General features: G+C 41.7%; 1 protein-coding gene across 3 annotated transcripts in view; it reads left to right on the top strand.

Annotated features, from left to right (window-relative positions):
• Ahrr (aryl-hydrocarbon receptor repressor) overlaps positions 1 to 26,808 on the top strand; it is an 87,594-nt gene that overhangs the window by 40,284 nt on the left and 20,502 nt on the right. For all 3 annotated transcript variants that reach the window (XM_013123832.3, XM_040757748.1, XM_040757750.1), the window contains one exon: positions 21,277 to 21,366. In XM_013123832.3, coding sequence (XP_012979286.1) covers positions 21,277 to 21,366 — 90 coding nt within the window. The remainder of the gene's footprint in view (positions 1 to 21,276; positions 21,367 to 26,808) is intronic.

Here is a 26,808-nt window from a genome sequence, read left to right as displayed (position 1 = left end):
GGATTTCATCATCCTCATGCTAAATCTAAGACTCATTTGTCATCCCATATTCTCTGGTTTTACCCATTGATGAAAGAACCTAAATATTAGGCCATTTACTTTCCAAACTAAAGACTAAAAATAGTCAGTGTTGAGTTTCTATGTGGTTCATCCAGAGCCCTACGCAAATAGGAACTGACAGCTCTTACATTTCACACTGGCATTCAGGCTGATGGGAACTCCCATTAGGTGGAGCTTTTTCCTCATAAGATGAACCCCAAGATTCTTTGGTGCTGGGATTTCTCTGAGATGTTCAAGCTTGCTCTCTGACATCTCAGAAGATGATCATAACAGAACAGTCTCCGAGGGCTGAGGCTGGCACAGAAACATCAGGAACTGGTAGGGATATGAAGTGGGCAGAGTTGTATTCCTTTGACCCCTATCCTCACTGGGCCAGGCCCTGGGTGAGCCTCTGTTGGCAGTACAGATGGCAGGAGCTAGGAGTTCATCACTTTTCTCTATCAGTCACTGTGGGAGAGGCTTGGCTTTCTGTTCATCACCATTCAGATTTAAGGCACCATCCCTGTCTATGCCTTAAAAGAGGGAATGGAAATACTAAGAGCCCATAGGGGGATAGCACCTTTCAGGGTGAAGCCACACTCTCTCACCTCTTTTACTATTTTCTACGTTAGAAAATCTCATGCACTATACAGGAGGAAGAGGGTAATCGACAGCCAGGAGCCAGGCTCCATCCCAGAAAGTTGGCTTGGACTAACCCTCTTTCCCTACAGGCTTCTGCATCCTGTCTAATGACTCAGATTTCCTATGCATCGGGTCTTTTTGCCTCTTAAGCTCTCCTAACTGTGTCCTTTTTAGCCAGGCCATGTGAGCTATAGTTGAAGAACAGTGTTCTGGGTCTACCTTGGCCATGAGCAACTTTGAGACATTACGTTCTTTGCATTTCCCACAGCATCCAGGGGGTCCTGGGAACACCAGGAGTACCTAAGGGAGAGAAGGTTATGGTGAGGAAGCATCTCTAAATTCTAGTGCTTCTGATGAAGAGTCTGGGCTTTGACTAATTTATAAATCCGAACTTTAAAAAAATACACCGGAGTTGCGTGCTCAAAGGGGCCCCCACATAGAAGCAGTTGTGCTTGCTCAGGATAAACAGTCTGTGGTCTGGTTTCAGCTCTTTGTGGCTCAGTGTGGCATGCACACCAATGACATTGTCGTCCCTTTTTGGGGAGCATCGTCCTTCAGTGGAAGAAACATGTGCAACCTTATCACTTACCATTATGTGCTAGAAAGCACATTCTCGAGTACTATTCCTTTTTCTCTAGCACTGCTCTTCCTGTCACTGCTAGAAAAAGCAGAGCTTTAAAGCGCATCCTGGTTTAAATTGTCATCAAAATTAAGGTCAATTAAAAATTAAGACTCATAAAAATCCTCCTTAAACCTTTGTACTAAGTTATGAAACACAGCACCCAGGATACTTGATTAGTCTGATCCAAGTCCTAATCAGAGCACATGTTCTTCTACACCTTCTGTCCTGTTTCCCTCCTCATATCTGCATTTCCTCTTTGAGGCTCCACACCTCCACCCACACACCCTACTCCAAACCCTGACACCTCACCACCTCCATCTACTCCCCCTTCCACACCTCCATTCCTCTTTCGATGCTTCCAGCCATGCTTTTGTCTGGAACCAAACAAATTTCAGAGAATGCAAAATGGAAAACTTACAAGACTTAGAAGAATGGATCGGTAAGATGGCCTAGTAGGTACAGACACATTGCACCAAGCTTGGCAACCTGAGTTTGATACCCTAGATTCACATGGAAGGAGAAGAGAATCTAGGGTATCAAAATTCTGTTTATGTGTAGGGATCTTTCTTTCATTTCCAGGGCAGGGAATTCACACTGCAAGGCTAACGGTGCTTTTAGAAGGTTCCCACTGTTCCATGTCCTTGAGTTGCTTTGATTTTATCTCTCTCACCTAAAGTCATTTTGATGGGTGAGTGCCAGAATCTCATCTTTTGAACTAGTATTTCCTCGTGTTAAACATCTCTTCCCTGTGCCCATGTATCATATTTACTAAACAGTTTGAATCCTTTGCATATAAAAAACCCCAGAGTTTTTGCCTTCTTACTATTCAGTCTAGAGGGCTCTCTGTACATTCTGGACACCTGTCATTTGTCACATGTGAAATTAGTGGAAGTTCTCTCCTAGCCTGTGACTTGTTTTCATTCTCTTGACAGGGTGATGCAAATAGTGGGACTGCTAAATTATGAAGTCGTTTATCAATTTTTCTTCTTGTTGGCCATGATTTTGGTGTCAAGTGTAGGAACTCTATATCCCAAGGTCACAAAGATTGTTTTTTTTTATGTTTTATCAAAAGTTTTAAGTTATTTTTGCACTTATTTACTTTGTGTGTGTGTGTGTGTGTGTGTGTGTGTGTGTGTGTGCCAGGGCATGCTTGGGAGGTGAGAGGACAACTTGAGTGAGTCCATTTCTCTTCTTGTAGCATGTGAATCTAGGGTATCAAACTCAGGTTGCCAAGCTTGGTGCAATGTGTCTGTACCTACTAAGCCATCTTACCGACCCATTCTTCTAAGTCTTGTAAGTTTTACATTTTGCATTCTCTGAATTTGTCTGGCGTATCACCACTACCACACTTTCTAACTTCAGTAGAAGTAAATAAAATTGCTATGGGCACCAGACTATCTGACTCTTCCAATTGTGTTTTCTTTCAAAATTGTATTGCCAGGGCTGGAAAGATGACTCAGTCCTTGAGAGCACTGGCTACTCTTCCAAAGATCTTGAGTTCCCAGTATCCCATGGCAGCTCACAACCATCTATAGTCTGTAGTCCTGTAGGATCCAATGCCCTCTCTTGGTGTGCAGATGTACATGCAGACAAAACCCCCATATGCATAAAATGAGTTTTTTTGTTCAGAAACTCATCTTGCCTATTTTAGTTTCTGTATCTTTTCACATACATTTTAGAATGATCTTATTGACATCTATAAAAATTCCTATTCGAGCTGAAAATAATGCTTAACGATAAGAGCACTTCAGGTCCCAGCACTCACATGGCAGTTCCAGGGGATCAATGCCGTGTTCTGGGCCTCCATGGGTACTTCCTACTCGATACACATGTGTGCAGGCAAGCATTTGTACACATAAGATATAAATAAGTAAATCTTCAAAAAATTTCTGCTAGACTTTTCATTGCAATTATTAAAACTTAAGTTAATTCGAGCGAGCCCCTGAGCAGGATGTGTGTCTGTTTGTTTAGGTCTTTAATCACTTTCAAGAGGGTTTTTATCATTTTCGTCTCATAGATCCTGTCTGTGTCAGACTTATGCTTAGATAGTCAGTGTTTTCTGTTGTTTCTACAGAAGGACCTTTTTTAAAAACATTTTTTAAAAATTTATTTTTCAGCTTAAATTTAGATAAGAAACAAGGTTGCTTCACAAGTCAGGTCCAGGTCCCTCTCCCTTTCCCTCCCCTTCTCCCGTGCCCTCCCCCCCACATAAGGACCTTTTTATCTATAAATTTTTGTCATTGTTGGTAAAATATAGAAATACAGTCTGGTTTCTAGGTTCACTGTGTCATATGACTAACACATTAGTTAAGTAGTTCTGGCAGTTTTTTCATAGATTTCTTGTATTGTATAAGGACAGAGATAATCTGCACAAACGATTTATTTTTTATTTTTAATTATGTGGATGGACAGGGCATGTGCACAGGTGCCCATGGTACCAGGCAAGGGTGTGGGACTCCTAGAGCTGGAGTTACCAGACAATTGTGAGCTTCCTGCATGGGTTCTGGGAACTGAAGTCGGGTCCTCTGCAAGAGCAGCAAACATTCTTAACTCTCCCAGCCTAAAATCTATATTTACTTTTTCAAGCTGCCTACTTTTTTTCTGCCATGGTGCATCTTTAGGCTCTCAGTTCTGTGTGGAATGAGACTGGCAAAAGGGACATCTTACCCTTGTTCCTTATATTAGGGGAAACGTCAGTCACCCCAAATCAAGCATGACACCAGCTTAGTTCTTCTGTTTGGAACTTTGAGTTCTGTAGATGCTTTACATTAAAAACTTCCCTCTCATGCTTCTTTTTCCTGTGAGTTCTTATAAATAAATGCTAAAATGAAAGTGATTTTTCTGCATCTATAAAGCTGATTTTTTCCCTCAATACATGTTTTTATTTAGATTAGAAACATGAATGCTTCACATGTCAATCCCAGCTTCCTCTCCCACCCCTCCTCCCTTGTCCCTCCACCAGCCCCCCCCAGCCCCCCACCCAGTCCCCACATCATTCCCCAGAGAGGGTGAGGCCCTCCTTGGGGGATCTCCAAAGTCTGTCATTTCATCCAGGGCAGGACCTAGGCCCCTCCCCATGTGTCCAGGCTGAGAGAGCATCCCTCTATTTGGAATGGGCTCCCAAAGATCATTCATATACCATGGTAAACACTGATCTATTACCCAAGGCCCCAGTGATTTCTGTGGTCTCCTCACTGAGACTACATTCATAGAGTCTGAATCAGTCCACTGTTGGCCTTTCAGTCATCAGTCTGGGATTCAAGAGCTCCCCTTATCCGGTCAAGCTGATCATTTTTTGCCTTTAGTCTGTTGATACTATGAATTACATTAGTTTTCAACTGTTGAAACAACTTTGCGTTACCAGTGTAAATCACACATATATTACTGTCCAGTTTACAGAGGGTTAGCATTAAACCTTCAAAATATTTGAAATATTTTTTGAAATTAAAATATAATTACACCATTCCTTTTTCCCCCTCCCATCCTTCTTGTGTATCTGTTCCCTGACTCTCAAATTCATGGCCTCTAGATGATAGATAGATACACAGACAGACAGCTGATAGGAAGCTAGATATTCCTAAATATATAAATGCAAACTGCCTAGTACATATGTTACTTATATGAATATGATTTCAGGGCTGACCACATGATATCAATTTGAGGGCTCTGGCCCAGGGAAGACGATGTCTCCCACTCTCAGCATTCGTTAGTTGCCTGTAGTTTTTTGTCTAGGATTGAGGCCCCATGACATTTCTCTCTTCCACGTTAGCACGTCTATTGGTGTTGTCCTTGTTCAGATCTTGTTTAGGTAGCTGTGTTGATGAGATTTCATGGGTGCAGCTTCTCTGATGTAGATGGAAGTTTCTGTCCTGCTGGGTCCTGCAGCTGTTTAGTCCCAAATTAAAAATGTCCTGGAACTAAATGAAAATGAAACACAACAAAAACTTTGGGAAACATTGAAAGCAGTCCTTCATGGAAAATTTATAGCTCTAAAGCCTACATTAAAAATTAAAAATTAGAAAAGACATAAATGATTTAATGATGCAACCAAAAATTCGCAAAAACAAAAACAAACCAAATCCAAATTCTCTAGCTGGCAAGAAATAATAAAAATTATTACTTCTTCTTTGGCCAGTTCATTATTCAGTAATGAGTTGTTTGATCTCCAACAGTTTGTATATTTACTGGAGATTTGCTTGCTGTCTATTTTAAGTTTTGTTGCATTGTGGTCAGATAGGATACATGGAGTTATTTCAGTCTTTCTGAATTAGTAAAGATTTGTTTTGTGTCCCAGGATGTGGTCTATTTTACAGAAGTTTCCATATGCTGCTGAGTAGAAATGTGTTTTCTTTGGTTTTTAGGTGGAATATTCTGTAGATATTTGTTAAGTTCAATTAACATATGATGTAATTTAATTCTGATGTTCTTCTGCTTATTTTTTTGTTCAGATGACCTTATCTATTGGAGAAAATCTGGTATTGAAATCACCTACTATTACCGGGTTAATATTAATCTGCATCTATATTGTCCATATATGTTTAGGATAGTCACGTCTTGAATAATTGTTCCCATGATTAAAATGAAGCATCCTTTATTTGTCCTGGTTAATTTTAGTTTTGAAGTCTATTTTGTCAGATATTAGAACAGTGATGGCTGCCTGCTTTCTGGTTCCATTTAACTAGAGTACTTTTGTCCATCCTTTCATTCTAACACAGTGCCTGTCTTTCAGGATAAGATGTGTTTCTTGTAGACAAGAGACAAATGTATTCAACCAGCCTGTGTCTTTTCATTGGAGAATTGAGGCCCTTAATATTTAAATTTGTTATTGAAAGGTGTGTTAGTTGCAGTAATTGTGTTGTTGATTTTTGGTATCGCTTGTGTTCTCAGTAGTCTTTATGTTTCAGTAACAATAGCTTTGTTTTCTTTCTACAGTCTTTTGGTTGCTCATTCCTCTCTTCAGCCTGAAAATATTGTGTCCTAGATTTTCTGTAGGTTTGGTCTGTTGAATATAGTGTTTTAAGTCTTTTTATATTATGAAAAGTTTTTCTTTCTCCTTCACTTAATTCAGATAGTTTTGCTAGGTATATTAGGGTAGGTTGGCAGTCATAGTATTTTAGGCCTGGCTTTGGATTCATCTGGCTTTCAACATTTCCATTAAGGAATCAGCTGTTACTCTTGTGGGTTTTCTTTTTATATGTGACTTGTCTTTTTCTCTTGCAACTGTCAGTGCCTTTTTTATGCTTTGTACGCTTAAGTGTTTTAACTATGATATTGCAATGGGGAGCTTCTTTTCTGGTCTTCTATTTGGTGCTCTGTGTGCTTTTTGTATGTCTATGTGTATATCTTAATTTTTTTCCTATGACTTTGTTAAAGATCTGCTCTATGCTATTGACCTGGAACTGTTCTGCTTTATCTATTCACGTAATTCAATGGTTCTTTTCAGACTGCCCCATATTTCCTGAATGTTCATTTCCTGTATTTAAAAATTTTACTTCTTTGATTGTTTTGTCTAGAACCTCTATTTTATCTTCAAATCTTGATATTTTATATTTTTCTTTATTAATTCTACTTCAAGGCTTTCCTTTATGTTTTCTAGTTACACTTTCTAGTTTTGATTTTTCAATTCCTTCTTCATCTCAGCTTGAGTTCTAACCAATGTTTCTATGTCTTTGTTGATACTGGATTTAAGGTGTAAAATCTTCCCCTCGACTGATCCAGACTCCATGAATGTAGTCTCAGTGAGGCCACAGAAATCACTGAGGCCTTGGGTAATAGATCAATGTTTACCATGGTGTATGAATGATATTTGGGAGCCCATTCCAAATAGAGGGATGCTCTCTCATCCTGGACATATGGGGACGGGCCTAGGTCCTGCCCTGGATGAAATGACAGACTTTGGAGATCCTTCCAAGGAGGGCCTCACCCTCCCTGGGGAATGATGTAGGGATTGGGTGGGGGCCTGGGGGAGTGGTGGAGTGACTAGGGAGGAGGGGTGGGAGAGGGAGCTGGGATTGACATGTGAAGCATTCCTGTTTCTAATTTAAATAAAAAAATTAAAAAAATCTTCCCCTCGATTTTCCTGGTCTAGTCTTCCATTTGTAGTGCCTGATGGCCTGAGTCCTCCACTCTGGTGCTCCTGATCTTTGAAGGTTTTGTAAACGTTTTCCTTTGCCTTTGGCATCCTTAAATTTCACACCTTTTGTCTTATTTTCTCTGGTTGTGCCCTCTATCATCTTCAATTCTGGAAGTTTTATGCCTTCAGTCCCTGTTCCTTGTCTTATTTTTAGGAGTTGGCCATTACTCGAAGACTATCCCTATCCCAGTCACCCGCCATTTCTATTTTTTGTACAGCTGCCCTTCCCTGTGCCTACAGTTATAGGAGCTTGCTGCTTATCATCACCCCATGCTCATGTTCACTGTGTGTGCTTTATCACATTTCATACCTAGTATTGTCACTCTCAATAATCGCATCATTTGTTTTCCATGGCTAATATCTTTCTTATCTCTTTAGGTGTTAATGATAGTCACACTTACAGCAGCTTCTTAGTTTGATCCATATATATCTCATAGGTTTCTTTGCTTTTGCTCCTGGGATACCAGACAAGGGACTTAGGCCCGGGGATGTTGGCCACCCCTAGTCTGCTGGAGAGAGGGGAGAAAGTGTGGTCAGGGCAGCCAGATTCCTGAATGAAAGTATTACCTGTAAAGAGGGGCTTATAAAGGGACCCTTAACTACAAGGCTCCTCTCTGTGGGTTATTTGTATAGTAGGTGCCTGGATGGTAGCTATGTGATGCCAGTTTTTTCATATCTGAAGTTTGCCTCTGTGAGCAGGTCCCCACCACTCAGGAATGGTCCTAAAGCCCCTGGCAAGGGGCAGGAACATAACCATTCCCCAAAGCTGTTCACTGTCAAATTCCCAGTTTAGGCAATTGCTTGCCAACAAAAAATTCACCGAATCACGTACTCAGATGAAGGGAATCTCACAAGTTCCTTGGAAGGAGCTCATCCAGCTCTGGAGGACAGGGTGACTCCTGTAGAACACAGGACTGCCTGCCAGTTTTAAGCTGCTCTCTGTCCAGTCTGCTTTGCAATGCTTTACAGAAACATCTGTGGGATAACCTTATATGTCAGGAAGCTGCAGCCATGTGCCAGGCAGAAGTTCTCTGAGCTGCACTGCTGTGTTTTGTAACTTTTGGGAAAGCCACCACAGACCCCTCAGACTCCTGAAAGAGGTTTATAGAATTTAAGTACCTCCAACACTCCTAGTGTAGTAAATTGGAGATAAAATATTTGGGAGTTGTTCTTCCAAAGAAAGTCTTCAAAAACTCATCTTCCAGGTTGGGATATCTTCCTGGGGCCCCAAGTGCTGGACTGACACCCGACTCACTTCTATGTGTGTGGCCATGTCCTGGTCACTGGGAAGAAGACTGAGGGCTCGGGGATGAGATAGAACCGGAAGCATAAGGGTCCTCTTTCTCCTACCCACTCCTTCTTGGTTCTCAGTTAGGGGCCAAGGCTAGAAAGAAAAGGTATAAGAACCCAGAGCCTCACGACCAACCCTCAGAAACCCCAGGGTACAGAAAAGGGGAGCACAATGGGGAAGGGACCAGGAGATTGGGGCCTACTTGCCAGGTCTGGAGGAGCCATGCTTGAGGTGGAGGGCCGGGATTCAAGTCTGTCATCTAATGACCTGGCAGATGAAGGTGATGGTTTTGCTACCTACCGTGGGGAACCACTGGATGGAGAAGATCTCTCCTTTTCTGTTCCTGGTTTTTAAAATGGTGGGGAATGAAGTATACAGGCCAGGAATCCAGAGAAAATGTCTGAATGTGACTGGGGTCTGAATTTTGGGGGCTCCTGGATCCCCTGATACCCCGCTTTGATTCTTGGGTCCCTCAACAAACAGGTTCATCTCATGGTCCAGAACTTCATGCCTCCTTCTAGGGCTTTCTGACAGAGAAGCCCACATTTCATTACCAAGAGTCATAACTACTGGATCTTTGTTCCCCAGTGCCTTTGAAGTCCCTTTCCTTTCAGGAATTCAACATATACATACCATTGTGAATATGAAAGTCATGTTTTTACCAAGGAGAAACAACCTGCCCCTGTGGCTACTCTGTGAATGGATATGGATGGGAAGGGCCACCCCATGGAAATGATGATCCCAGGGATGCCCACTTCAGAGCAGTTCCCTTCAGCTGGGGCCATGTCTTATCCTGTGTTTTGTAACTTTTGGAAAAGCTATCAAAGACCCCTCAGACTCCTGGAAGGAAGTGCATAGAGTTTAATTACTTCCAGCACTCCGAGTGTGGTAAGTGGGAGACAAAGTATTTGGGAGTTGTTCTTCCCAAGAAAGACATAAAAACCTCACCTCCCATATTTGGGATGTCTTCCACATGCCAGTGAGGCATTACATCCAGTCATCCAGCAATATCCCTGTTGATTAGGATACCTGGCTTTGGTCCCTAACCCAGGGGGTGGTTCAGATATCTAGGGCTAGGCTTCACCACTCTGTTGCTCTTTTGATGCTCAGCATTCTATACCATTCACCCACACTGCCCAGCACACTCATCTCACCATACAAAGTCTGAAATGGGCACTCTTCCCACTTTGTTCCTAACTTGCTGTAGGTTAGCTGGAGACATTTCCACCAGCAGGACACAGCACAGAAAGGGATTGCTGGTAGAGTTAATGGAGTGAGTGTGATGTTCCCAGGGCTGTCCACACCTGCTGCCTCTGCAGCCACGGTTAGCATGGACTCTCAGGAACTGCTTCAAGTGCTCTAACTGCTTCATGGAAGAGAGTCAAGGCTGAGTTTACTATTTGTGGCATCTATAAACAGCCATTTATTCCACTCCCCCGGCTAGAACAGTGCTTGCACGCACGCAAGTTCCATGCCACAGCCCCTGCGAGTGATCTGGCTCCAGGAAGCCCAGCCAGCTGCCCCAATGCCTGCCCGGTGCTGCTCGCGTGACTAGGAGCCTGTTGCTGTGCAGTAACCTTGGCAACAAGTCCCAGGGGGAGCGACTTGCTCCAACTTCCCCTAATGCCAAGGGGGAGAGATGAGAAGAGCTGTTGAGAATTGTTCCCTTTTCCCTCTTTTTTTTTTCTTTTTCCCTCTGCGGTGACCTTGACAAAAATAATCTTTGAAGTACATGCTGGCTATTTTCCTGCCATGGGACTGGAAGAAATCAAGATAGTCAGGGTTCGCCAGAGGAAGTTTAACTTCTCAAAGGGTTGGTCTCTCTGTGTGTAGAGAGGGTGGGAGGAATACCAGGGCAGGACTGAGGGGCCATCAGGCCACCGGCCCTTGTTTGTACCGATCACCATCGTTAGTGGCAGGTGCCTCATGTTACGACTTTAAGTAATTAGACATAGATACAGTTTTTTTTTCCTTAAAAAATGTAGTCTTTAACCTTAGGGCTAAATCTTTTTTTTTCCACTTGGAAAAGTGATCTCATTTTCCATGATTTTTTTGTTTTGTTTTGATTTTTAGGGAAAAAGAACTTGTAGGAATAAAAAGAGAGAGAGAAAAAAGAAAAAAACATTCATGATGCATATTTGAAAGATGGTTCCACATGTGTAAAAGAATTTGGCATGACAATTCTGGACCAGAGAGTCAATCTGATATTGAATCCATATGATCCCACAAAAGCATTTTATGGTCTTTAAAAAAAATTCTGCCTTGTGAGTTAAAATTAAGATTGTTTTTGCTTGTGACTAATCTCATAAAATCTTTTTTAAGAAGACATTTTATATACTCAAGCCTTGAAAATTTCTTTGGTCTTTGAACTATTCTTAGCAGGACACCAGGAGTACATGGCAAGCACTGAGCTGGGAAAAGCTGTTACAGGATCTGGAAAACACAACTGAGCCATGCCTGCCCAGTGGGCTCAATACTCAGGACATATGTTCTGGCTTCGCCTGCTGCCCACCTGCCTCTCACCTGAGAGAGAAGAGATGCCCAGAACACCATGATTGCTGCCTGGAATGGCCATTATATCAAAGTTGAGGGCATTCCCTTCCATATTTTACCTACTTACCATCCTGTTGGTTTTGTTCTCACATGATAGCCTAAGTTCTCACGTAGTGGTGATGCCTTATCCACTAACCGTCCCTAAGTGCACCCCAGTATTACTCTCATCTCTGTCTGGACAGGGGACCGCAGTGGCCTGTGGGTTGGGTGATGGATGATAACCAACGGTGCAAGCTGTAGTGATTTGGGTCTCCCCGTTCTGGACAGAACTGACTGTTCCTACGTCATGGACTGGGTGGAGATGATAGCTGTAGGACCTGAGCACTAGGCTAGGCTGAGCTTACCCAGTCACCCTAACTATGCTGGTATCAGCTTTCCACCCTTCCACAGCCTCAGCTCTGTCTCACCTACCCCCAATTGTGTCCAGATCCTGCTGGGCAGTAACTGGAGGAATACAGGGGCTTCCAAACTTGGCATGTTTCCCACTAAGATCAAATGAAGGCAGAACAAAAGCTCTGGGATTTCCCACGCAAAACACTTGAAGCCAGCACACTAGAGATGTGTCTAATCTAAAAGCACTCGATGCCCCCTCGTGAAGTGCCCACCAACTGTGAAGGCAGCAGAGTGACATTCGAACCTCACTGCAAGTTTCTAGCCTTCTTCTGACCCACTGGATTGCAGGGAGAGCAAAGCGTCAAATGTGCCCTCACCCCTCCATACCTTCCTTCTCCTACAGACCTGCACAACTCACCCCCACTTTCCCAGAAGCCCTCTTCACCGAGAATGAGAGGAGCCACCCAAGTGTCTGTCAACAAATGAATGGAAAAACAGAGAAACAGGATTGTATCAGTGTAAAATCCTGTGCACAGTGGAAGAAGCAGTCGTTAGAGTGAAGAGACAGAACTCAGAATGAAAGAAAACATCTGCCGAACATATATCCAGTGATGGGTTGATGTTTAAAACAGATGAGATTCAACTATCAAAACATGATTAAAATGTGCACTTTTAATCCCAGCACTCAGGAGTCAGAGGCAGGCAGATCTTTGAGTTCGAGGCCAGCCTGATCTATACAACCAGGGCTACACAGAGAAACCCTGTCTTGAAAAAAAGATTAAAATATTAAAGGACCTAGGTAGACATTTCTCAGAAGAAGATATACAAAAGTTCATATGTGTAAGAGTGCTCAGTCACTAACCATCAGGGAGGTACAGATCAAGCCACTTATGAGTTGCCGCTTCACCCAAGTGATGAAAATATGAGTCCAGTCATTGCAGAAAAAAGGATGGATGTTCCTCCAAAAACTGAAAATGGAGCTACCTTCTGGCCTAGCCATCCTCCTGAAGGGTGTGTAAGCAAAGGAAATTAAATCATTACGTTGAAGAAACGCTGTCCTCCTGTGTTTGCTGCAGCACTATTCACAATAGCCAGCTCATGGGAACAACCCACACATCCATCAATAGATGAGCAGACTTTAAAATGTGTCACATGTATGCAGTAGGATATTAACTCAGCTGTAAAAAGAAGGCGGTCTCTCCATTTGCAGTAACAGGAGTGAAGCTGAAAGACTGCTCAGTAAAATGATCCAGGTAAAAAAACCGAAAACCATTGCATGACCTCCCTCATTTTTCTGTGGAATCCGGAGAAGTGGAATCCATAGAGAGGGAGAGTAGACCGATGGTTGCCAGAGGGCAAGAAAGGAATGTATGACATATGCTCCAAGGTAGATGGGTTTTGAGATTGCGTTGCCATGTGAAATAACCCAGTCACAGAAGGATATATCTGTGTGGATTCACTTATGTGTCCCTAGAAGGGTTAAATCAGTACAGACAGATGGCGGTGCTAAGGTTGGGGGCAGAAAGTGCTTCAGATGAATGATGGTGATCACACAACATTGTGAATTTTGCTGAATGCCATTGTGCTGTGCTCTTAAAAATGGTTAAGATGACTGGGTGGTGGTGGCACACACCTTTAATCCCAGTACTCGGGAGGCAGAGGCAGGCAGATTTCTGAGTTTGAGGCCAGCCTGGTCTACAGAGTGAGTTCTAGGATGGCCAAGGCTACACAGAAAAACTCTGTCTCATAAAACAAAACAAGTAAAAAACTAAAAATGGTTAAAATGGTGAGTTTTGCATATTTTGTCATAACATTAAAAGATTTTTTTTGAAATTAAAAAAATAGGCCTGACAATACAGCTTAGTAGTGTACAACTTATCTGTTACGTATGAGGTTCTGGGTTGTTTATCGGCATCAAACACACCACACACACACACACACACACACACACACACACACACAGAGAGAGAGAGAGAGAGAGAGAGAGAGAGAGAGAGAGAGAGAGAGTTAAAAAATAAGCTGTTTGACAGTGCAATAGCTCAGGAAAAGTATGGGAAGCCAGCCAATTAGTTCCATAAGGTATAGAGAACCCTAGGAGCCAGAGCTGTTATATACAACTTAAAGGAAAATTTTATCTCATCCTCCCTTGTGACAAATAGCCAAACATTCCAAATAAGCTAATGTAAATCAAACCACCTATTCAATGAACAAGTAATGTACAGTCCCAGGAGAAGATGACAAATCATCTAGAGAGAAGTCTGTCATTCATTCACTCAGCTAGTGAGTACACATAAGAAGGAAACACTAGGAAATTATCCAACTCTGATAAATTAACAAAAAGAAGCAATAACAAATTCTCTTAATTTGTCCTTTTTATTTATTTAATAAATAAATCTAAACCTCTCAAAGCACTACTTATTAAGCCTAGCTTTGTCTTATGTCTTGGGATGGCATTTTAACTTATTTGTTGCTTATTGTGAACTTGGTTGGGTATGTGTCAGGATTTCCTGTCTGGCTCATTGATTTGTTGTCTGTTCAAGCCACAGAACCAGTATGAAAGATCTTGTGTGGTATGTTTTCATACTGAGTTATGCAACCCCTTCTTTTGGCTCTATTTTTATGGTGTTAAGTGCTCATTACATGGATATTATCAGTACTGTGGCAAGTTTGAGTTCACCTGGGGAAGGGGTATCCTTAGGAAGCTGAGCCGTCTTTAGAGTCATGGATTGATATCTTTCTACTTATTCATATACTGGGGTGGTTTGAATGAGAATGGCCCCCATTTGGCTCATATATTTGAATGCTAGTTTCCTAGTTGGTTGAACTATTTGGGGAAAGATTAGGAGGAGTGACCTTGATAGATGAGATGTGTCACTGGGAGACAGCTTTGAGGTTTCAAAAGCCTAGGCCATTCCCAGTTAGTCTCTCTCTGTCTCTGTCTCTGTCTCTCTGTCTCTGTCTGTCTCTGTCTCTTTGTCTGTCTGTCTGTCTCTCTCTCTCTCTCTCTCTCTCTCCTCTTCTCCTCCTTCCATCCCCCCCTCTCCCTCCAATTTGTGGGTTGATTACCAAGCTCCACTGTCACTGTGCAAAGAAAGCTGTAGACAGAGTAAGTCTCATGGTAACATTGAAACTTTAAGTATGAAATCAAGAGGCAGACCATACTTGAACCATAGTCTCTCTGCCCTGATATGGGTGGTAGCAGTCATCCTTGCTTTCTTGATCTTACTGAAGGTATCTGGAATTTTTCCCCTTGAAGTAAGTTGCTGCCTCAAGAGTAATACACAAATTACTACCAACGTAACTGCCTGCCATCATGTTAAGAAATATATTGAGCCAACCTTATATTACTGAAATAAATATACTTGGGATCAATGTTTAATCATTGATCAAATTGGTCATTGTTTCTTAATGTGAAATTCACTATCTTTTTTTTTTTTTTTTTGGTTTTACGAGACAGGGTTTCTCTGTATTATTTTGGAGGCTGTCGGTCCAGCCTAGCCTCGAACTCACAGAGATCCGCCTGTCTCTGCCTCCCGAGTGCTGGGATTAAAGGCGTGCGCCACAACCGCCCAGCGAAATTCACTATCTTATTTAGCACATTTACACCAGCCCTCAAAGATAATATTGATTTGTAACTTTCTTTGTATGATACTTCTATATCAAAGTTAAGTTATTGAAGCTATATTTATTTAAAAGTATTAAAATTTTTCTTCATGTTCTATATTTAGAAAAATTCATTGTTATTTTCTGATCTTTGAAGATTTGGGTGAAATTCTATCTTAAAACTATCGGTGCCCTGGTGCATTTGGGAGAAGTAGTTCTTTTAATTTTATTTTTTAAAGATTTACTTATTGCACGGGAATCAAGATTCGCTAGACTCAGTACAGGTTAAGTGAACTTTATTAGGGGAGAAGTTACTTACACAAGAAGCAGATGACCACAGCAAGTTCCGTCTGTAAGGATTCACCCAGGTTGTCCTCTGTGACCAGATTGGAAGCAAAAGAGAGCACTGGGGTTGGGGACCCCAGACCTAGTCCTATCCTAACGGGCGTGGTCAGTGCTACAGGTGAGGGCGGATGAATATCTCACTACAATTCCCCTTTTAGTCTAAAAAAAAGACTTAGGCTTGATACAAAACTATATACAAAGATAGCAAATATCAAGTGTGCTCTAGGAGAAGGAAAAGAACAAACACATTTAAGATCTATAGTCAGTGAAGCAACAACAGCAAATGGCAAGAACTATAGTTTATTTATTTATACTTATTTATGTATTTATGTATTTATTTATTTAGTTTTATCTTCATGTATGTCTACACACCAGAAGGGAGCATCAGATCACATGCGACAAAGTTATAGATGGGTGTGAGCTTCCATGTGGGTACTGAGAATAGAACTCAGGACCTTTAGAAGAGCAGCCAATGCTTTTAACCACTGAGCCATCTCCGCAGACATAGGGAAGTAGTTATTGATAATTTCCTATATTCTTTCTACAGAAATTCTTATTTTAAGCTTCCTATTGCTAATGGGTTCGGTTTTTATAAATTACATTTCTCTAGAAAAGGGCTCATATTAAGGCTATCAAATTTGTTTGTATAGAGGTCTACTCCCACTTTAATTCAGTTACTTTCTGCTGCCCCCAGGGTTCTACTTTCTGATATCTACCACTGTAGATGTTTGATCTGTTCACAGACGTTACATGAATAAAGAGCATGTTCTTTTGAGCTGGATTGCATTTACTTGAAATGCTTTTAAGTTCCACCATGTTTTTATGTAATCAATAGGGTTTTTTACTGGTTTGTTTTTATATGTAGTAATGTTCCATTCTATGTTTATTCATAAATGTGCTTCCTATTCTCCAATTCACAGATATTGGGTTGTTTCCATCTTTTGAATATGAATAGGGCTGCTATAAACATCCTTACTCAGATAATGTTTGTGAATGTCTCTCCCATTTCACTTGGGTAAATACTGAAAACAAAACTGTGTGTTTTGTTGACACATAACAATTACACACATATTTATGGGATACAGTGTGATCATCTGATACATGTAAACAGTATGTAAGGATGAAGTTGGAGTAACCCCATTATCACTATCTAAATATTTATCATTTCTCTGTGTTGAGAATCTTCCAAGCCTTCTCGGCTAGTTCCTTATAAAATACACAGTTATATCTAGTTCGATTTATCCTTCCTCTATCTCCATCCCTTCCTGATTTCTAGTGACCTCTATTTCACTCTTTACTTGAATAAAGTTAACTTTAAAAGATTTACACACTAGCAAAAACATTCAGTGTTCAAGTAAAGTCAACTCACTTTACTAGACATAACATCCTCTAGTTTCTCTAGGTTGCTGCAAATGTCATAGTATTAGTCAGGGTTCTCTAGAGGAATATATTGGGTAAAATAAATATACATTGAAAGGGCACTTATTAGATGGGCTTACGCAGTATGATATAGGTAATCCAACAATGGCTGTTCTTACACTAAAGAGGCTGAGGATCCCACAGCTATCTGTCTGCTCAGTTCACAAGGCTTTGAGCATCAGCAGTCCCAATCAAGTACTGAAGACATGAACAATTCCTGAAGAGCCACCACTGGTCTTCAATCTACCTCTGAAAGCCTGGGAGGCTGGGTTATGACACCAACCTAGGATGGCAGCAGTGATGGCAGGATCAGCAGTAGCAACGGGGTAAATGAACTCGCCAGCGAGCAATGAAAGCAAGCAGGCAAAAAGTAAAAGCCCCTTCCTGCCAGCCGCCTTATGTCTGGGCTGTGGCTGGAAGGTACAGCCTACATTTAGGATGCCTTCCCACTTTAATTAATACAATCAACCAAATCCCTCACAGACATTCTCAGAGGCTAACTTTGATCTAGATAATCCCTCTCAAGGTATTCCAGAGACTGATGTCTTAATTGATTCCAGGTCTAGTTAAGTTGACACCCAATCACAGACAGTATTTCATTATTTTTAATGTCATTTAAAAATTTTATAAGTTATTTTTATAAGTCATTTTTATTTTTTAAATTTTTATAAGGCATTTTTATTTTTAAATTTTTTATAAGGCATTTTTATTTTTTAATTTTTATAAGGCATTTTTATAAGGCATTCTACCATATTTGTGTGTCACAGTCATCCATTTGTTCTGCTCATGGTCACTGTTTCCATCCTGAAGCTATGGTGAATAGTGCTACAATGAACGTAAGAATTCAGATGTCTTTTGACACATTGATTTTGTTTCTCTTAGATTGAGTGGTTGCTGTAGATTTGATCATTCTACTTTTACCTTTTTGAGAAAATGTCATAATGTTTTCCACAATGGCTACAGCAGTTGACATTCCTACCAAGAGTGATTGAAAACCCTTTTTTCTCCACTTCCTTGGCAGTACCTATTATCTTCAGTCATCCCTAATAAACTCTATTTTGATGTATTATTCATTTATTTTGTGTGCATACATGCATGTGTGGGCGTGTATGCTCACATAGTGCACACATGGAGAGCAGAAGACAACATTCAGGGGTCAGTTCTCTCCTCCTGAAGTGGTAACAGTGGAGCTTGGCTGAGCTGAGTGATAGGGATGGATCCTTTAAGAACCGTTGCTCCTTTCTCCTGGGGTTCCTCTCCCCCTCCCCACACTTCAGGAGGTAATATAAACTGCTAGTGGAAGCAGTGAGGAAAGAGCCTATCAGAGGGAGGAGACCCTGAGCAGGACAAATAGGGGTGGTGGTGTCTGGAACTGGAGTCTATAAAAGCTAGGACCCAGAGCCTCCAGGCAGACTCCTGTCTGTTCTAATAAACTTTGTAGTTGTTGTTCTTTTATTTGCTCTCTGCATTTGGTGCTTCTCAGTTCCACTTTAATCTGTAACTGCTGCTTACACTCTGTCTGCTGCCTTCCCATCTGAAACTGTCAGGATCTCCGCTTTCACCTCCCCGCTCAACTCTGATTAACATACTCCCCTCATTTTCCTGTCTGAGTAGATCTTCTTTCCAGGACAGGCAAGTCCTTGTCCATTCTGTGGACGGTACTTAACTGTCCTCCTCGATAACTACCCCTCACCCGAGACCCCATAATTCTTCCATCATGTGAATCTCGGGGTCCGACTCGAGTTTCAGGCTCGGTGGCAGAGGACATTAGCTGTGGCCCATCTCACCAGCACTTGTTATCTTTAGTCTCACATGGTCTCACTATGTGGTCTGGAACTCACTGTATAGACAAGACTTACCTTGAACTCTACCTGTCTCTGCCTCCCAAGTGATGGGATTCAAGGTGTGGGCTCCCATGCTTGGAGCATTATTTAGTTTTCATCTTTTTGTTGTTGGTTTGGAAGAGTTATTTATACATTCTGGGAAAGTTCTTTGTCAGTGTGTTATGAATATTTTTGTGGGAAAATTTTCATTAGAAAGTTAATTTGTTTAATCGATATTTAGCAGATGTGGAAATGAAACTCAGTAGTGGTAACTTGGCTGCCATGATCCATCCCTAACACCCAAAATCAGACAAAAAGTGGATATTGTGGTAGTTGGATTTTTTTTAGTTCTTATATTACTTTTGTTAAGTTATGCATTTCAAAAAGATCACTTGCTTTATTTAAATTGTTAATTTTCTAAATGTCACACTTAATATCTCCCTATGTAATCTCTGAACGTGGGTGAGAGTTGGGGGGCTTGGGGAGTCTAAGGAGCTGCTGGCAGTGGAGCCAGTACTTATCCCTAGTGTACAAACTGGCTTTTTGGAGCCCATTCCCTATGGAGGGATGCCTTGCTCAGACTAGATATGGGGGAGGGCCTCAGTCCTGCCCCAAATAATGTGACAGACTTTGACAGTCCCCCATAGGAGGCCTCACTCTGTCTGATTGGTGGTTGGGATGGGGGTGGGGCAGGGTAAGTGAGAGGACTGGAGGGAGAGGGAACTGGGATTGGTATGTGAAATAAGCTTGCTTTAAAAAATTTAAAAATGTAGGTCTATAAATTCCCGATGTAAGAAATCTGAATTTTGCTTGAAGACTCTTGTTGGGGATTTTTGCCCTACATAAAAATTGTAAAAAAATGAAATTTTGATGATGTGGGTAGCCTCTGTTCTGATTTCAGTCCTATTTATTTGTTATCCCTTCTGCTTCCATGAAGCACAGCTGGTTTCTCATGTGTGATTTTCCTTTCTTTTGTAACAACCATTTCATAATTTTGGGATTCTTGCTGATATTTCTGCAACTACAAGTTGTGAGGCTCACCACATCTACTGACATGCATAAACACTCACAGAAAAATTGGTGCATGACATGCATAGGCCATCTGTCAAGGAGGAAATACAAGTTATCAATGAATGCATGAAATGTTTTAAATCTTATTAGTAATCAAAGAAATGAAAACTATAAAGGCAAAATAATTTACCACCTAACAAATTGACAATGACTTGAAGAAAGTGGATAGTACCTATAATGTTAAGAATTAAGGGAAATATAAGTGTTACAATGAGAGGATCTCCAAGTATCTATGCTTCAGAGATACGCACTGAAGCATGTGTGAATAACACTGTCTAGGAGACTGAACCCCAGCCTCCAGGTTCTGCACTGCCCAGGTGGAGTAGACACTTTTGATTTCACAGGGCGCAGTGAGACTGAGTAAGATACTTTACTCATGAGAACCTCCCCCCTGCTATCCTTTTCATGATGACAGAGGTAAACAGGTAGATGGGCAGATAGATACAGATAACAGATTTGTAGATATATAATAGACAGATAGCTGATGAAAGATGATATATTGAATAGATGGTAGGCAGGTAGGTAAAGAGATGATTGATGGGTGGATGGATAGGTGACAGTTGGCAGACACAGAGGATGTTCACTGATTGTGACAGTAAGTGACTCTGGGTATGTTGCCCACCTTTGTTGGTGATAGTTCTGAGAACTACTGTGGTAGGATATAGATTTGTTTTTCAAACGAAAGGAGCCTAAGTTAAACACAACATACACATATGCGTAGAAGAACCTACAATTGTGGGTATAACCGAGTTTCAATGATGATAAACAAGGTAAGACAGAATGATGCTTCCATGAAGATAACTTGAATATGATAATAACTGTTCATTGATAAGCATTAAAATCTGGTCCTTTGTGCCTATCATTTCCCCTAAATGTGCTCCAATTGGATGACTTCTAAGGTAAACTAAACTTTCAAGGAATGCATTGCTCTTGTCATAACTAAGTAGGTCAAGATGATGGGGAAAGGTCCAGATTGTTGTTGTTGCTTTTTAAACTAGACACCGAAATTAGGAGAGAATATGTACACAAATTCTTAGAAAAGCTGAAAAAAAATCCCAAAATAGTACACAAAAGGCCAAACAATGAAGTGAAAGATCCCCATCTTGCTTCCTCCTGTGATGATGCTGATGATTAGTCTGATAATGCTTTTATTTCATTAAACATGCGTACTGTATCCCCTGGAGAGAGATCCGAGTCTTTAAACTCACAAACCATGGCCAACTTCCTCCATCTCCTGTTAATGGGGAGCTGTTTCAAAAAGTGGGTGAAAGTTGATGTCGGGGCTTCTAGAGATCATACAAAACAGGAGAAATGCTGGGAAATTTATACAGAACTAACCACATCTTGTTCTTTTCATTTTGGATGAGCCAACTAAATTTTATTTATTGTTTTTCCCTCTTAGTCTCTCAATGGCTTTGCTCTGGTGGTGAGTGCAGAAGGGATGATCTTTTATGCATCGGCAACAATTGTGGACTATCTGGGCTTCCATCAGGTAAATGAAGCAAAAATAGCCTTTTGATATATTTAAATCCTGGCGTCCATGATGTTTGTAAATGTGTATTCTTTTCAAAGCTTAAGACTGTCTAAGATCAAGCTTTTTATGTCACGTGAGCCAGCTTTGTATTGGCAGCATGTCAACTTCAGTGGTGCCAGGAGACCCTGAGTAGGCTGAGACTCTACTCTCAACTTCTCATATGCAGAGAGCCATCTCATTTAATAACTCCATGTCTTAAACTCAAGATATTTAGTGTGTGCCAGACATAATTACTTTCAGAAATGCCTTTATCAACTTTGCAAAGTCTTCATTGGAGGAACAACCTAGCCAGCCCAGGCTATAGGATTCTAGCCCATGGGGCAAAGGGCTGGGGCCCTGATGCCTCAAGTACCATGCTCTGGAAGATGACTCATCAACAAACAGGTACAAGAAGACCTTCGACTCAAGGCACAGGAAGGAGTAAGGGAGCTTTTCCTGTTTAATCTCAGGAAGGAAGAAGCCTCAATAGGAAACCAGATCAAGTGAGAATTCAGATCTGTGTTACTGTGTGTCCTACTCTATACTGTGTAAAAACAGTACATTTCAGGCTGTGCCTCTCCCTGGATCACTCCATTTACAAGCAGTATTTGGCTGCATTTTGGGTGCAAATGCAAAGGCAGGTTATCTGTGCTCCTCACTGTGCTTGTAGACGTCATCACTTAACCAGTCCTGCCCACAGGCAAGAACTGGTAAATAACTTGATATTAAATATAAAAAATGTACTACCTATAAATATCAAAACAGAGTAGGAGCATATGAACATATGGGTATATAAAAACTATTACCAGAAAATCTAGGCCCAAGAACTTATTGAATACAACAGACTAAGGAAGGGTGCAATATTCTTACCTGATTGTAGTGGTCTAAATGAGAAATATCACCTATATGCTCATCTATTTGAACATCCGTCCCTACTTGGTAGTGCTGTTAGGCAAGATCATGGGAGACATGGCCTTGCTAGAGGAAGTATGTCACTGGGCGCAGCTTTGAGAGTTCATAAGCCTCACTCCATGTCTTAGGGTTCCTATTGCTGTGGAGACACTCTGACCATGCAGCTCTTACAAAGAAAAACATTTGGTTGTAGTGGCAGTTTACAATTTACAGTTCAGAGGCACAGTCCATTATTTTCACAGCAAGGAGCATGACAGCATGCAGGCAGACATGGTGCTGGCTACATCTTGATCAGAAGGCACCAGGAAGTGGACTGAGGTGAAGCTTGAGTGAAGGAGACCTCACAACCTGCCCACACAGTGGCATACTTCCTCCAACAAGGCTACACCTACTTCAATAAGGCCACTCCTCTTAATAGTGCCACTCCCTTTGGGGACCATTCTATATCAAACCACCATAGCCCACTTTCAGTCTGATTATCTCTGCTTCATACTTTTGGTTGAGGATGTGATCAGCTCCCTGGTCCTGCTGCTATGCCATGCCTCCTTGCCACGAAGGACTCGTATCCCTCTGAACTCTAAGCCAAAATAAATTATTTCTTCTGTAAGTCATTTTTGATCATGGTGTTTTCATCATGGCAACAGAAAAGTAAATGATACACTTGGTCTCCATAAAAAGGACACCTAATATTATAAAGGTGATCACCCTCCATTTACTTGTAATCTGATGACCTGGTGTGTGCATCTAGGGACTAACAGAGAACTCCTAGTTATCCTCAGAGCTTCATCTCAGCTTGGCTCTCTCTGCTGGCTCAGATCGACTGTCTGCTCACCCACCTTTCCGTTTGTCCAGCATCCATCTGTCCACACGAACCCAGTCTTGCACCTCTCCTCTGTGCTCTCCAGGCTCCTCTGCCTTGCCTGTGCAGCTCAACTCAGCTTTCAGGTCCAGCTCCGTCCTGCCACCCTGCCTGGCTCTACACACCTTCAGCAGCTGTCCAGCTGGGTTGTTAATGTTTTATACATGCACTGAAGAAATTTTCTTTCTGCCTGTATCAGCAGCCGTTTGCCTCTGCATCTGCCTCCAGTAAGGCCTTTGTTGTAAAGGGAAGCTTTTTCCTTGAGAGGAGCCATTCCGCCAGCCTGGTTCTAGAGCCACATCAGTCCCAAATAAACACACAGGATGCTGTATTAATTATGAAGCTGTTGGCCTTGCTTGTTTCTTCCTGGCTAGCTCTGACTTAAGTAATTACCCCATAATTGTTAATCTAAGTATTTCTCTTACCGGAGACGTTCCGGACTTCTTACCCCATGGCGGTTACATCTTGAATTCTCCTGTGTTTCTCCCTCCCAGAATCCTAGTCCCACCTATCTAGATTCCTATTGGCCAACAGTGCTTTATTAACAAATGTACAGGACTTCCCCCATCACTTTGTAAACTTAAACTCCTTGAATTTTTCTGTGGCCTCTTTAACACTTTTGTATCCACTCTGTAACATACATACATACAGACAAACAGATAGACAGACAGACAGAAAGAAAGAGAGATGACAAACAGATTTGCTGTGTGATGGATAATGTTGATTTAAAAATTAGTATTAGTAGTAGGAGACATAGACAAATGGACAGACAGAGGATAGATGATAGAAAAATTTACTGAGTAATGCATGTTTGAAAGAGAGTTAGTAATTAAGATAGAAATAAAAGAGCCCATGCTTTTCACTTGTCAATTATCAAGGGAAATTGGAACAATTTGGAAAATATCAGCCAACAAAACCAACATAGTTCATGAGTTTTTTATTCAGTTCTGACATAAGAAAAGCCACAAACATGCCTGTTTAAGTTTCCTACATAGTACATTCATTACAATGACTACACAGTAGGGATTCCTATCTGGAAACTAGCACAATGCAGGCAAATGAACTCATGGGCTCACCAATGAAGCAAAATTTGCAGTGGCAGGGTGGGGGGGTACTTCAGGTTATTCAACAGGCCACATCACAAAAACATCCCCTCTGAAGATGAGCTCACAAGCACATAGGAAGCCAAGCCATGATGACAAGTATAAGCCAGCAGATAATAAATGCACGTAGTCCCTCCTAGAAGAACATAAGAAGAACAGACCCCCCCCAAAGAAGCTAGGAAATAAACATATCTAAAATAGCAAGGGACCAAGTATAACAGTGCGTGTTTTTTGTTTGTTTTGCTTTGCTTGTTTGTCTTGGTTTTTCGAGGCAGGGTTTCTCTGTATTGCTTTGGAGGATGTCCTGGAACTCACTCCGTAGACCAGGCTGGCCTCAAACTCACAGAGATCCGCCTGCCTCTGCCTCCTGAGTGCCGGGATTAAAGGTGTGCGTCACCAACGCCTAGCTAACAGTGCATGTTTTTAATCTCAGTACACAAGAGGCAGAGATCTGTGAGTTTGAAGCCAGCCTGGTCTACATAGGCAGTTCCAGGCCAGCCAACACTACACAGTGAGACTCTGTCTCAATAAAAAGAGGAAGGGGCTGAAGAGATGGCTCGGCAGGTAAAGGCACTTTCTGTTAAGGTTGGCAATGTGAGTTTGGGGTCCACATAGCAGAAAGAGAGAACTGACATCTACCGGTTATTTTCTAATCTCCACATGGACATTTCCCATCCTCACACGTGATGAATAAATGCATGTAATGAAATTGAAATAATGAAAGCTTTAAAATGGGAAAAAAACAAATAGGACTTTCAAAGTGAAGAAGATAGTATATCAGCCAGAATTGGTTCCTTGTCCCTGAGATGGCACCAACTCCTGGGGCATCCTGAGGCTTTATTGAACCATTTCTGCCTCCGGCAGACAGAAGCTGTGCAGTCATCTCATTGTTTAATACAAAGAATTTGTGTCATCTGCATAAGAAAGCATTGAAATCGAAAAGGAAATAGTCTTGAGGTTAGCAGTAGCAGTAAAAGAGCTCTGAGAGCACTCTGAGTGCAGTGGAGGAGCAGCAGGAACCCAAGGGACCCAGCTTGGGAATCCCTGCAGTGTGAGAATGAGAACCTCAGGGTACAGTGAAGCATGGCTCTGGGCGGTGGAGGAGTTCGCAGAGGGGTCAGACTGGCCTGACCAGCACGAAGAAAGTCTCTGGGTACTTATCTGACTCTGAGGTGCACCTGCAGAAGGAGACGGTGCTATCCCAGCTTCCTCAAACAGAGTAGATGCTCCAGAGCTGGGGTTGATGAATGGATGGTGATGTGGAACATCAAGCCAATTCATAAAGTAATTAAAAACCAAAGCTAAATAGAGCCAACAACAGTGAAAACCAAGATCTGAGAGTGGGTTCTTGACACGTTGTCAAAATTAAAATTCATCTGATAGAATTATCACTTAATATAATTTTTAAGAAAAAATTAATTTTAACAGTTTCCCAGAACTGAAATAATATGAAAATTTCTTATGCCCACCTCACAGTTTAACTTACTGTCACCTGGGCTGAAAGCCAGAGTCCCTCAGAAAAAGAGATACTATGACTATCAGGGCTTATCTTGATATGATAATTAGCTATCCTTTGTCATGAAAGACGGTTAATGGTAGCACACAAACATTGTCCTTTTTACCCCTGGGCAGTATCTCCCCCACAGTCTCCATCATTGGACTTGGGTTGGCCTGGAAGCCTTGTAGAAGACCCCAGGGGACGGTGGCATGCAGTGAGGGATGAAACTGACCAGCTGAGTGGGACAGGATGGGGATGCTGGGCTCGGCCACTCAGCAGTTGTGTCTCATTCCCTTCATCCATGCAGTTGACAACTGCTGTTTACCTTTGAAGCTGCTGAGAATGTGTAGCGAAAGTCCCAGGCACCTAGAAAAACAGTGCCCCTGCCATACGAAGCACCTGCATTTCTTCATCTATTCTCAGTGGCCCATGATACCTCAGGTTGGCCGAGTACAATCTCCATGGCCTGGTGATTCAGAACTTCCATTTTCCAGAGATGAGCCTGGTCTTGAGGGAACCTTACAGAAGAGCACTGAGTCAGTCTCTCCTCCTTGAGATGACAACAGCTCCCAGAGAAGACTGAGGTCTGCTTGAGCAATTTCATTTCCTGAAGTAGACTCCACCAACTGTGACTTGTTTGCAGCATGGAGATACTGTGCATTATTTGCCAGACTTCAGGTGCCTCTGCTTAGAGTCCCAGTGCCCTGGATAGTGCAGAATTTGGGCATGGAGGTGGCATGATTCTTACATTAAAATAGTCCCCAATATAGTCTCTTTTGCTCGTGTGTGTAGGATTGAAGGCTAGAGACAACTGCTACCTTCTACATGTTCAGAATTACTTAAATTAATCCTTGTATGTGAGTAGACTATAAACACCTAGACCTTATCCCCTTATCCCGAACAGATGGTCTCACTACAGAGTTGGGTGTTAACAACAGAGGCACTGAAATACAGAGTGGATTATATTCAAGGTTAGAATTTGCTTGCTGGAATTTTACTTATTAGAGCTCCACTATTTCTCTTTAACTGTTAGAAGTATAAATCAGTTT

Source organism: Mesocricetus auratus, unplaced genomic scaffold, assembly GCF_017639785.1.
Source record: "Mesocricetus auratus isolate SY011 unplaced genomic scaffold, BCM_Maur_2.0 Super-Scaffold_100015, whole genome shotgun sequence".
NCBI classification, from domain to species: domain Eukaryota; kingdom Metazoa; phylum Chordata; class Mammalia; order Rodentia; family Cricetidae; genus Mesocricetus; species Mesocricetus auratus.
This window is presented reverse-complemented; position numbering and strand designations above follow the sequence as displayed.